The following is a 14,694-nucleotide window of genomic DNA, read 5'->3' on the forward strand; positions in this document are numbered from 1 at the left end:
AAATTTTGGTTTCAAAGGTCCTATCCCAATCTTTGCGCATGCTCGTCTTTGATTTGTTTATATAAGACCACAAATCAGTTGACATGTTAGCTTTAAAGGTCTCACCACAATTTTTGCTCATCTCATCATTCATTTCTTTAGAGAACACCACAAATCAGTGTGGTTGTCTGCTTTCTTACCCTCGCTCCAATCTGCTTGTTTCATTGTCCAAAGGCGTAACAATTTTCTTGGTAGGCAGCCTCGTACTTGCGAAGTCAGATTTTGGTAAACCAGTTTGGCTCTGTATATGCTGCGTTATAGATTTCCAGAATGGCAGACGACGCAGGTCCTAGTTACACTGTGCCCAGTAATGCAGCCCGGGAAGCTATCGATGAAATTGCACGGGAAATGATGGTCAGAACTGATCACAACTTCCTAGAGGCGTATAACAGTGCAGCTACATATTACTACAACCATTATCACAGAGTGCCTCGAAATACATCCATACTTACAGGACGTTTATGGATGTATGAGTTGTTTAACGGTCACCAAGGCCGGTTTGAAGATGCTGTCAGCATGTCCAAACCAGTGTTCTTGATGTTATGCGACACTCTTCATAGTTTCGGATTGACACTACCACAGCGGGAGCATGGCGTTCCGCTAGAAGAGAAGGTAGCCATTTTCATTTGTGCATTGCAGGGAATGAAGATGAAAGATTTGCAAGAACGGTTCCAACACTCGAAGGAGACATTGTCATGGCATTTCCATGAGGTTTTGAATGTTATGATACCGTTCACAGCGGTTCATAGTAGGAGTCTTACGCCTGAGCAAGTGCAACAGGGGGGCCACCCACAATTACAATCGCAACGGCGATACCGGCCATTTAAGGTGAGACTGTTTCACATAATTTTAAATATCACAGTGGCGACATATACCATGAATTAGTATTTATATATTCTGCGTAATGGTGCGTTGTGTAGGACTGCATCGGTGCACTAGACAGCACGCACGTGATGGCTCGTGTCTCGGAAGAGTACGCCACTTCGTATTACGGCCGGAAAGGTGTCCCAACACAGAACATACTGGCCGTATGTGACTTCGATTTGTGCTTCACGTTTGTGTCAGCCGGTTGGGACGGGAGCATGCACGACAGTAGGGTGCTGCACTACGTGACAACCGAACCTAAACATCGCTTCCCGCACCCCGCACCTGGTAAAAGTATATCTTACGGAACAAAGTAGTATAATCTGAAAATAATATAAGACAAATTACACATTCGTACTTGCTATCGTAATTGAGAACTTACCAAAAATAGATAATATCCTCTGAAAAAAAAAATGACGCAAAATTATTTTTCTCAAAGAACTTGTTTGTAAAAAAATGTTCGTTGTAGGAAAATACTACTTGGTGGATAGCGGCTACAGTAACAAGACAGGGTACCTAGCCTCATACAAGGGATATAGGTATCACCAAAATGCTCATCGAAATCGAAGACCACAAAATGAGTTCGAACTATTCAATAAGGCACATTCGTCATTGCGTAGTTGTATTGAGCGGACATTCGGTGCGTGGAAGTCGAGGTGGAGGGCATTGCGGAATATTCAGAAGTTGAGTTTCGCTAATCAAGTGATCTTCGTGTGTGCGTCGATGGCGTTACATAACTTCATACGCCGAAACAGTGAAATTGATGAGGTCACAGTTCCTATTGCAAATAGCACCGAATACGTGGCTCCCGAAATGCCCGACCACGATGAATACGCACGGGTTGCGGATGTGATTGAGGAAGGGGACTTTGACCCCGCAATGACAGTTGTACGAGCGAACATTACGTACCAACTAGCCCAGCAACTGAACACGAATAATTGAAACATTAATGTTGGTTAAATTTGTAATGTGTGTAACTCAGATCCGTCGCAAGATTATTATCATGGTTTGTTAATGTGTTTTATATTTCTAAATTTGTAATACTTCACAGCAGGAAGTTGATAAAGTTTTGTATTCAATTTTATGCTACATATGTCTAAAAAATACTATTGAAAACGAAATGAAAAGAATAAAATAAAAAAACTTGGTTGAACAACCTAGAACAACACTGGGCATAATAAAAAAGGAAAAGAAAAAAAAATTACAAAAAAAGCAATAAAAAACAGAATGAAACCAAATTTGTTAAAACGAAAACAATAAAAGCGAAAAGAAAAGAATTTTAAAAAAAAATTTGAAAGGAAAAGAAAAAAAGTAATGAATAAAAAATGAAAACATTCAACAAAAATTTACACGTAAAAAGAAAAGAATACAAAAAAATGACAAAAAAATGAAAATAATAAACCCAAATTAATAATATTAAAAGGAAAAGAATAAAAAATAAAATATAAATGTGAAAAGGAGAAGAAAAAAAACCGAAAAGAATGAAAAAGAAATATTCACAACAAAGGAAAAGAAAGAAAACAAAAATTATAACGAAAAGAGTGGAAAAAAGAAATTGAATAAAATTATGAAAACAAAAAAATTAATAATATTAAAAGGACAAGTACCGACTACAACGGGAAGAAAAAAAAAATTATGTTAAGTGGAAAAGAATGGAAAAAAAAATTTGAATAAAAAAGGAAAGAAACAAAACAAATAATAATGATAAAAGGAAAAGAATTAAAAAAATACATTCTTTTAAAATGAAAAATAATAAAAACAAAAATGTTAGGGAAAAGAAAAACAAAAAAAAATTTGGCTGCAACAGAAACAAAAATTATGAAAAAAGAAAAAATGTAAGTGCCTTGGACCGTTGCACAGTGTCCATGGAAATGAAGAAAAATATTTAAAAATTATATGTTGCAAGTGATTGTCACCACAGACGTAAAGTTACGCTGCGCAACGGTGACACGTACGCAAGAGATTGTGTGTAAGTTACGAAGGGTAAAACAGTCATTTTACCATGTTAACTAATATTATATTACACAATTTTTTATAAAAAGTCAAAAATTTATTCCAAACAACTATCTTTTTTCTCTCAAATTTTTAGTCTAAAAAGTCAAAAAGTACACTTATTTATGACACCCCAAACAAGCCCTAAATATCATACTTTTAATAAATAAAATAATATATATTTTTAGATCACAAGCTGTCGCCCAACCCATGCTGACCCGTGCCACCACCCATAGTTTGAGAGTGTTGGCAGGTTACAAACTAATTTGTATGAGTTGAGCTACATACGGTTTAAAATCTTTAACTCCTTGGAAAAACCCACCCAACACGATAATTCATATATTTTATAAATCAAACACTTTAACCATGAATAGATCTTTTCATTTTTTTTTTTACTGTCATCACATGTTTAGATATTAGACCACTGTCAAAGTTTCCTAAACACATGTATATCATCAAACATATTTTATTTTACTTTTATTTTATTTTTTTGGTGAACTATTTTACTTTTATTTTGTACCTTTATATTTATATTATAAGCTATATGATTTTAAAATGAGTTCATATAATATGTTAAAATTTACAACTCGTCAACTTGCCTAACTCATCCGTTCAAAATCACAAAAATACTCAAACTAACTCGCCGATTCATGATGTTGTATGTGTTGATGGTGGGTTAAGAAATTGTCTACCCACAAAAGCAATTTAGTTGAGATTATATTTTTCCTAAACCACCCAATTCGAACTTGCTCACACCCCTCCCCACTCCCTACTTTAGCCTACCCCATTTTTAACCCAAAATTTGGGGAGTACATAAATTAGAACAAAATATCATATCAGAAAATGTTTGAAACTTACAATGATATGGTATTATATGTGTCAATTTTTAATTTGTTATACATTTAATGACAGAGTCCAGCTCCCTTATCACATCAGTGTATGTGAATTTTTGAGTTTAAAAGTGTAGATTTAAAAGTATGAGTTTCTAACATTGCTCTTTCTGGTTGGGTTGGCTTGGTTGAAGGGACGGGGCAATTTGGGGGGAAGTTTGTTGAGGTTGCATGGCTTTGATGAGAGTCTCTCTAACTTGAGAAATGGGAGTGGTATCCACGGAATTGAATTCCATTCTTCAATTACACTCTGTCTTCTTTTGTAATTTTAAACCGCTTTAGACACAATATATAAAGTCATAATAAACTTTCAAAGGTTTAAAAATTCAAAGGCTCAAAAAAGAAAATGGGAGAATTTTAAAAAAATGATGTGTAGATAAAATAATTTCACAATGATAAAAGTACAAGTGATTTATGCATAAATTTATGTAACAAAGACTTGTACTGTCATCATTTTGAAATTATTTTTTCTAATCTCCATTTTATTAATATTCAAAAATGAACAAAACCAACAATGTTCTACTAACACTAAACGTCATTTAAAAAAAAAAATGACACTAAACGCACTCCTACGTATCCAAATCCAATACCGCCAGGGAAAACAAAGTGAGTCGTGTACAAAACTTGGTAAAGTAATTTTTTTTAGCAACAAAAAACCCTCTGAACCCTAGCTTCCGCAAGACACATGGTAAAATTCCAGATATATGCCATTATTCACAGTCTCACATATCGAGTGAAAGAAAAGGAGTTAATGGTGAAAAGTTTATATTTATGGGCCATGTGTTATTTTGATCTAATGTTTAATCTTTTTTTATGATAATGAAAATTGTTAGAAAAGCCGTCAGATAATTGGCCCGAAAAGTCACCGGAAAGTTGCCGGTAGGCTGGTGACAGTAAGGTGAATAAATAGGTGACATTGGACAGATATCGAATAGATAGGTGACGGGTGTACAAATAGGTGACATTTGGACATATAGTTGTACAAATAGGTGACAAGATATGTGACATTTTGGATAGGTAGGTTATAGTTGAACGGATGGACAGATATGTAAGTTTTTAGATAGATAGGTATCTTTTTAGATAGATAATTTCATTTTGGTTCTAAAAAAATAAATTAAGCTAAGGTCTATTGTTCTAATAATTTTTAAAGTGAATTTCTAACCCCGAGTGCCAAAAAAAATGCAACAATGCTATGCACTCAAAAACATGTTTAGAATTCTGAAATTTGTAAATCAGATTCCTATTTCAATCCAAACAATGCTACGGATTAAAAAAGTGTCAAGAATTTAAAATTTATAAATTAGATTTAGGGGTTGTTTGGAATGACCTGAATAAGTGTACTTTTTGTCTTTTTACGAAAAGATGTGCAGAAAAGTAGAGAGGTGATGTGATGAAAAAAAATTAAAAAAATAAAAAGATGGATTATTTTGTAATAGCCAAACTTGGCCTTATTGTGCTTTTGGCTGTAACCCATACCATACTGAGTTTAAATTTACACAAAATATTTAAATTGTAAACACTTCTCTAATTTTTTTATTTTTTTATGTTAAAGAGGCTATAACATTTTCGAGAAGTGTTTACAATTTAATCACACTTCTTCTTCTTCTTCTTATTCTTCTTCGTAGGTTTTGTTAGGATTTTTTGAAAGAGAGTTTTTTTGGGATATGGTGGGTATACATTCAATGGGTGAAATATTTTTATAAGAATAATTTTGATATTATTTGGAGGGAAAAAGAAATTTTAAAAATTTTAAAATTCATAAATGAGAGTCCAAAGAAATGAGAGATCTAAAATAATTCATGGAGTGCTACTAGCACCACTCAAAATTTATGCATTAAACTAAAATTGGGCCAAAACGGGTTGGGTTCACTTGGGTGATGCAACAGGGCTTGTTTGTTGGATTGAATCATCTGCTTGGCGAATTCCTTTCTTTTCCAAGACGTTTGAGAGTCGTATCCGCGGAAATTGAATTCCTTTCTTTTTTTAAGACTATCTCGTAATAACTTAACATGCATAATACGATCAAATCTATAGAAAATTCAAAGGCTAAAAAAGAAAATTCAAACATTCAACAAGCTAATAGCATCTCCATTAAACACATCAATTTCCCCTCTTAGCTGTTTTACCAAAAAAATTCATTCAACAAAAAATAGAGACGAAGTGATATTATTTATATTAGAAAGATATGACCATTAAAAAAACATACATTGAAAACGTGTCGGTGTAAAAATATATGATCGAAAGGCGAACTATTGAAAAGTGTTAGTTTAAAAAAATATGGCTGTTACAAAAAAAAAAAGAAAAAAGAAAATGAAAGAAATAATAACATAGAAATATTTAAATAGAATAGAAAAAGAATGTTTAGTCAAATGAAAACAATTATGGAGCTGAAATTGAATATTTAGTGTTAAATTACTACAGTTTTGGGTCTATTTTTTTTTTTGGTCTCAAAAAGTAAATTTTTTTTGGTACCAAATTGTTTTGTCCCTAAAAATGTATTTGTAGTAATATTTTCAAAATTTTGTCTTTAAAAGTCCTTCTTTTTGAAATTTTGGGATGGTTTTTTAAAGACGACCTTTTTAACAACATAAATTAGTTCCAAATGTTTTTTGCAAACAAAATTTTCTCTTTGCAAACAAGAAAGTTTAGTCTTCTAAACTATATTACATGTTGTAGCGAATTAATATTAGTATACATAAAAAGATTTATTGAAATATGTAAAATGAAAACAATTATGGTGTACATTCCGAAAAAGGGCACACCATAAGAAATGTGACGCCATTTTGTGGTGTTGACTATGGTACTTTGCGGTAAAAGTTACAATTGGGCGAATTCATAGTGCACATTTCTAAAGTAAAGATTATGAATAATTGTGATTATGTTATGAATGAAGTGGTTTAAATGCAACAAATCATTTGTGGTGATAAATGTTACAATTATTTTGGTGAGAAAAGTCATTTAATCTTTGCTGCCAAAAGTTGTGGTTATATTATAATAAAGTGCATATGGTATGATCTTTTGTAAGAATTTATCCTGTAACAGTTTTAATGTAAGAAATATATAAAATGTGCATTAAAATTTTAATTTTTTTGACATAATTTGTTATTTATCCAATGCATAAAGGATAGTGATTAGCAAGACAATTAGGCCCGTTTGGGGTATTGATTTTTTTGGCTAAAATAATTAAAAAGTCAAAACATTCAATCACACCACTCTCTACTTTTTTATACATTTTTTCGTTACAAAAAAAATAATAATAAAAAAAATAATCACTCCTCTTAGAGCATTGAATAATTTCTCCACTTCCCAAACATTCTTTTAATGTTAATATTAGTTAATAAAGAAAAAGTACAATCAATGGGTAAGAGGCATAGAGATATAACAAGTGAAATTACTTTTATTTTATTTTTTCACATGTCCGTTTAGCTTGCTATCGCCGTGTTGGTGAAGGTTGGTAAAAATGAAAGCTTTGGGATGAAAATAAAGACTTAGTTACTTCATTTAGGACCCATTCAATTTCTAACCCAACTTTCTACAAGTCAACAGTCAAAATCTCTAACATCAAATCTAAAACATGAAAAATCTTCAAGTCATATGTACCACTTGATGGCATAATGTTGCATATAAATATCCCGCCTATGCTGCATATGGTTGTACCAACTCATTGCTTGCCTAAAACAAAAAGATGGTGAGACCGCTAAACATTGTCTTATTAGCCATTCTTGCATTGGTTTTTCTTCTAAGCATGATCAAACCTCATGAAGCTAGTAGAGTCTTAAATGAAAAAGAAGAAAATCTTCTATTACCTTCTCTGAGGGTTCCTATCCCCCCTTGGGGACCCAATCCCCCCACGTACATCCCAACACCTAGCATCAAAGCTAGTACCATCAACCAGAAAAGTTTTGCAAGTCATGTTATGCCTCCTCCTAAAGCAGAAGTTCAGATAAAAAAAGAAAATAGTTTTCTACGCTCTATGAAGAGGGGTCTGGTCCCTTCTAAGGGACCAAATCCCCCTACCTACAGCCCACCACCTAGCATCAAAGCTAGTACAATCAACCAGAAAAGCTTTGCAGGTCCTGTTATGTCTCCTCCTGAAGCAGAAGGTCGGATAAAAAAAGAAAATAGTTTCCTAAACTCTATGAAGAGGGGTCTGGTCCCTTCTACGGGACCAAATCCCCTACCTACAGCCCACCACCTATCATCAAAGCTAGTACAATCAACCAGAAAAGCTTTGCAGGTCATGTTATGTCTCCTCCTGAAGCAGAAGGTCGGATAAAAAAAGAAAATAGTTTCCTACACTCTATGAAGAGGAGTCTGGTCCCTTCTACGGGACCAAATCCCCCTACCTACATCCCACCACCTATCATCAAAGCTAGTACCATCAACCAGAAAAGCTTTGCATGCCATGTTATGCCTCCTCCTGAAGCAGAAGACCAGATAAAAAAAGAAAATAGTTTCCTACGCTCCATGAAGAGGAGTCTAGTCCCTTCTCCAAGGCCAAATCCCCCTACCTACATCCCACCACCTAGCATCAAAGCTAGTACCATTAGCCAGAAAAACTTTGCAGGTCATGTTATGCCTCCTCCTGAAACAGAAAAATGGATAAAAAAAGAAAATAATTTGCTACTCTCTATGAAAAGGAGTCCGGTCCCTTCTAAGGGACCATATCCCCCCACCTACATCCCTCCACCTAACATCAAAGCTAGTACCATTAGCCAGGAAACTTTTGTAGGTCATGCTATGCCTCCTCCTGAAGTTAAAGAGCGGATAAAAAAAGAAAATAATTTACTACGCTCCATGAAGAGGAGTCCAGTTCCTCCTTTCGGACCAAATCCCTTCACCTACATTCCAACACCTAGCATCAAAGCAAGTACCATAAGCCAAAAAAGTTTTGCAAGGTCATGGTAAGCCTCGTCTTGCCAACCCACAACTCATGGTTCCCTTTGGTGAAATATATTTTAAATATTATTAACCGATCAGAACTCATTGACAATATCACAATATCTTTACATTAGAGACTAAAAATAAGTCAGACAAAAATAAGACTGGTGCAAACCAAATTGTAATATTTTTTCCAATTGTTTATTTGTTGTTGGGTTGGGTACATCATGTGTACTACTGGAGTTATAGAATATGGACAAGACAGAAGAATGCTTTTTGATTTGTATTTTTTATAGTGATTTGATTATAGTAGAAGAATAAAAAAAGCTACTTTTTGCTTTTTGCTATATGCTATTGTTGTTGTTGTTGCTGCTGAAGATCTTTTGTGTAGGTAATTTTTTGTGAAAGCACTCATTATTGAAGTAAAAAGTTAATTATTGTAAAGAATTTTACTTAGAATGATGAAGTATGGTTGAAATTCAATTGATATATTATAAGATTTATACATAGAATGAATCTGAATTATACATTGATATTTTTAAATAAAAATTTTGACCATACGATGTTGTGAAAATAAAAGTGACAACTTGTAAATGAAATTGTCATTTAAGGTATTTTTGAAATTGTAAGCACTCAAAAATGGTGTATTACTACAACATATAAGAGTATCAGAGACTTTTTTTTTTTTTTTTTTTTTTTTTGTCTCTCTAAATGAAAATTTTTTTATAAAAAATATTAAGAGTCGTCTCGAAAAATAAAAAAAAAAAAAAGAAAAACTGATCATGTATTTTGAAAATGTTGTTAATAAATGCACTTTTAAAAACAAAAAAAATGTGTGCCAAAAATATTTACTTTTTTAGTCACACAACTTTGCAGTACATTTGGAGGGGTGAAAAACAATTTTGAAGTCAAATACGGTTAGGGGTGTTTTGGGAATTACATATTTGGCCTTTTTTTCTTTTGGTTTATTTCAGAGTTATGCTAGGGATCCTAAATATTTTACCAAATATTCTACTAAATCTCTCACATGGGTGTGGGACCCACACACATGTGGATTTGTGTGAGTCCCACCTCATGTGAGAGATTTGGTAAAATCTTTGGGATACATAACATTTCTCTTATTTTCGTCTTTACGTTGTGTTTAGTGAATTTTTAAAAAAAAAATTCAAAAAGCTTTCGATAGCATTTAATTTAGTTTTAGAATCATGATTTGAGAAGGGAGTTATATTTTGAGTTTGTGAGTTATTGAAACATGATTTGAAAAGGGAAAATTTGTTTGGTTATGAGTTTTGAAAAGAGTTTTGAATTGAATTTTGAATTTTTGAAATGAGTTTTGAAACGAGAAAAGTTGTTTAGTTATGAGTTTTGAAAAGATTTTTAAAACTTAATTCAAATAGTTATAACTCATAACAAAACATACAACTCAGAACTCGATTAAAAATTCTATTCAAAACTTATAGCCAAACTCTTTTTAAAATTTAATTCAAAAAAATAATTATTGAAAAAAATAATTTTTTATTTAAAAAACTTTAAAAATTCCTACATATTTTTATATTGGAAATATTAAAATATATATATATATATATATATTATTATTTTGTTAAAAAAAATATTCAACTAGTGCTTTAAAATTATTTTGATTGTAAATTTGGTTGGAAATTTTTTTAATTGTTTTGTTTAAAAACGGTTTTAAAAAATAATTTCTATATTTAAAAAGTATCAAAAACAAATATAAATTTTTTGTTTTCAAATAACATGTTGCAATTGCAAAAAAAAAAAAAAACTATGTTCTGGTCAACCAGCAGGATGTCTGGAGGGATGTCCGAGTGGAAGATCGAGTAGACCCGATCCGCAAATTCAAAATTAAAAAAATTATACTCTGCCAAACATACATTGGAATGTGTATTCAAATGAGGTCTTGGAATCAATTTTTGAAAACTTAAATCAAACATAGCATTTAAATATAAGGATGAAATTATGATTTGAAACTCAAACCAAACAAATTTTTAGTTTCAACTTGACAAGACGTATCAAAAAATTATAATTTTTTTTTAAAAAATCCAGAAAAGACAAAAATAAGTTAAAATAAATAATTTGTTTTGACTTATTTTCATATTTAAAATAATTTTTTTCTGAAATTTTTCACAAAAAAATATACTTTTTAGCTTCATTTCAACAAAACAGACTGGGAAAATAAAATTTTTTGACATAATTTTTTTAAAAAAATACTAAAGATTAAAAAAAAAAAAATGGAAAAAGAGGCGATAATTTTTTCCCCCTTGCCATAATTTTTTCCCCCTTGCCAAAATGGGCCTTAGTCTGTGTCTCCAAAACCCTCGCACATGCTACAACAAATCAATCTGAGCATACTTGGTAAGTTGGTAGGCCCTTCATCAAACATTTAGTTCATGAATTTTGACCACCATTTATACAGTGTTTAGTTAGAGGATTTGAGAAGAGATTTGGAAATAAAAATAAAAATAAAAAATGATACGTGAAATGCAAACAAAATATATTTACATTTTACTTAATTTCATACACACATTTTCCTTTTCCCTTTCCCTTTATAAATTTCTCAACCAAACACAGCATTAGAGTGCCGTCCCAACTCAGCCTGTATCTTTCTCTACGTGTGCTGCTTGCACGAATTAATAGACGCAGAAGTTGGCTTCTGACCGCGGTGCTCATGGCTGATTATGGATTGTTTTGGAAAGTTTATTAAAAGTTAGTTTTTTTATTTTATTTTTATATTTTATTAAAAAATGTATAAAAAATTAAAAAGTGATATGACCTAAAATAGGTTAAAAACTAGTTTTTGACTTTTAGCCAAATTTGAACCTGTAGAAGCTGAGGGAGCAGAGAGAATTTATTTATCCCAAACCAAATAGAATGATCTTTAAACAAGTCTTTTTATTATTTGGGTTTTATATTAGTATCATTTTCTTCAAATTTTGTTTAGTTAGATTTAAAAGTTTAAATTTTGAATTTTAAATTTTGGCGTTCATTCATCAAAAAGATGGAGAAGTTTAAGACATTTACACTGTGTTTGATTGAGAGATTTGAGAAGAGATTTGGAAAAAAAAAAATATAAAACTAAGTAAAATGTAAATATATTTTATTTAGTTTTATTTAAATTCATTCTCAAATTTTTCAATCAAATCTAACTTTAACGTCCATCCGTTTATGTGAGGTTGCTGTTTGAAATGAATTCAGTTAATTGTTGGTTGTTGACTTGCCATGGCCCACTAACGTTAACGTCCATAAAAAATGTTAGAAATTTTAAAAGTTTTACCAAATGTCTCACATGAGTATGAGATTCACATGAGACTCACTTGGTGTGGGTCCTACACCCATGTGAGACTTTTGATAGACCCATGTAAGACTTTTGATAAAAATTTTAGTAAAACTTTTAGGACCTCTAACATTATTCAATGAATAATTCTCGGCGTTGGGCGATGGGACGAGAGCATGCTTAATGCAATGGATGTTTTCCAGTTTCTGACTCGAGAATTGAAAGTCGTATCTACGGATTGAATTCCATTCTTCAGTTACATTGTTGACTGTAAAGCACTCATCGGGTATAGACTTTCAAGTTTAAATTTAAATCTAAGAGAATACACGGATTTATAATTTTATTATTAGATCGTTTATTTTGTAAAAAAATTTATGCATATTTATTAAAAAAATCTATTGATTTGATAATCGTAACATATTTATTTTTTTGTTTTATTGTATTGTTTTTAAAACAATAAATAATTTATTTTTAAAAATATATAGTTGTTATTTATTTTTTAAACAATGTCAAATATTTAGAATTTAAAATTTATAAATTAGAATCATTGTGCTGTGCGTAACCCAAACAATGCTATGTATTAAATGTGGGTATGGCTTCCCTCCAGTCCGGGATCGGACTAGACTGTGTTGTTGGGCCTGTGAGACCCACTACAGGTCCCGTTTTGATAATCTGAACCATTCAATGTGTAGAACTCGTCGCGTACTATATGTTTGTAAAATCACGTTGATCGAATATCGATAGCTATATGATCAAATTAGTTTTTTGTCAACCGTTAATTTCTTCACCGTCTAATTTTTTTAATACGAAACTGATTTGATCACATAGCTATCGATATCTAATCAACGTGATTTTTTACAGCCATATAGTACTCGACGAGTTCTACACATTGAACGGTTCAGATTATCAAAACGGGACCCGTGATGGGCCCCCACAGGCCCAACAGCGGGACAGAAGCCATACCCAATGCTATCCAAGAAAGAAAATATCCAAACATAGTTATTTAACAAAATCTTATAGGAAAGGGCCTGGATGTTTCCTCACTATTAACATAAAGCACATATTTGGAACTTGAATTTGCTGGGAAAAATAAGAAAAAAATAAAATAAAATGAGACCAAAAAATCCATTCACAATTTTTCATAAAATGAATGTCTAATTCATTATCACAATTAAAATTTTGCTTTAGGAGTTACATTTACCAAATAAAAAAGCCAACACAGTTTTATCTTTGAGTCAAATAACAATCCATTTTTTCCATCTAAAAAAAAAAACAATCCATTTTAAAGCCAATTCTTTATCAAAAGGAGCTTATACCAAGAATGCTGCATTCAAAAGCTTAGAGGAATATCAGATAAATCTTTTAGACATTTATTTATTTATTTATTTTTATCAAATTTATTTTTATTATGTATTTGGATGATGATCATGTAATAGGTGATTGTTTTTATTTTCATTAAATTAGTTTCTGTTTTTTCAAAAATTAAATATGACGACAATTTTAATATCATTATTAAACCAATCCATTAAATCGAAAAAATCCAAAACTAAAAACATTTCATATATTAAATATATCGATTACACATTAAAGGCCTAGCAACCACCCATTACATGATCATCATATAAACACATAATAAAAATTAATTTGGTAAAAATAAAAAATAAATGTCTAAAAGATTTATCACCTATACATTGACTCTTGTGTCATTTTGGTTCCTGTAATTTTAATTGAATCGATTTTGACAATAAATCTTTTATTTTGTCTCAAATTGATCCAATTGTTAGCATTTTTTATGGCATGTGTCATACTTGTAAGAGCAAAATTATAAACTTGATCAATTTAGTGACTTAATCTCAATCAATGTTGTAAAACATTTCTATAAAAAACCCTAATGATGTAATCAATTGGACCAAATTGGTGTAAAATTTAAAATTAAGGATCAAAATTAAACCAATTGAAATTATAAGGATTAAAATGACACAAATAAAATATAAGGAGTATCGATGTAATTCGATAAAAAAAAAGAAGAGTAATTCATCACTAAATGTCTATTTTTTTTTTTTTTTGGAACTAAATGTCTAGTTTGGTCACTAAAAGAATAACAATGACATTTTTAAAAACTAAAATATTTTCTTTTTAAATAAGTAATTTTATTTTAAAATTTTTATTACTAAAAATGTAACTAGTCAGCTTGTCTACTTGTCTTTGTACAATGCATTCCAAATGATACCGAGGTACTACTTGGCATCCCCTATGTTAGCATTTTTTTTATTTTAAATATTTTTTAGATCGCATCACCTCTCTACTTTTTGCATATATTTTTATAAAAAGTTAAAAAGTATATTTATTTAAATCATCTTAAAGCAAATTCTGGTGTCAAACTACGGTATTTATGGACCAAATTGTTTGAATTGAAACAATAGAAATTAAAGTAAAATTTGAATCAAAATATAAGAGTAGAAAATATAAGGGACAATTATAAGAAAACCTTAAGATTTGATTCTTATATCAAAATAAACCTTAAGTTTCTAATTTTTTGATTTTGAAAAATCTAGAAATCCCCTAGATATTGATTTGTGATTATGTATCAATTTTAAACAGTTAATAACAATCCCAATCAAACAATCAAAGACAAATCGACACAACGATTTTACGTAGAAAAATCACAATTGGAGTGCCTCTAATTGTGATAAAAAAAACCATGGGCCAAAGTCACAAAACAATTCACTAAAAAGA

General features: G+C 31.0%; 1 protein-coding gene across 1 annotated transcript; it reads left to right on the top strand.

The window, feature by feature from the left end:
• The first annotated feature begins 309 nt into the window (after positions 1-309).
• On the top strand, positions 310-1,845 carry LOC114302387 (uncharacterized). Its single transcript, XM_082897122.1, has 3 exons — positions 310-867; positions 960-1,107; positions 1,373-1,845. Exons 1-3 carry the CDS (start codon positions 310-312, stop codon positions 1,843-1,845), a joined length of 1,179 nt encoding a protein of 392 aa, XP_082753248.1.
• The last annotated feature ends 12,849 nt before the right edge of the window (positions 1,846-14,694 follow it).

The sequence above is a fragment of the Camellia sinensis genome, chromosome 12, assembly GCF_055761805.1.
Source record: "Camellia sinensis isolate YWXY chromosome 12, ASM5576180v1, whole genome shotgun sequence".
NCBI lineage: Eukaryota > Viridiplantae > Streptophyta > Magnoliopsida > Ericales > Theaceae > Camellia > Camellia sinensis.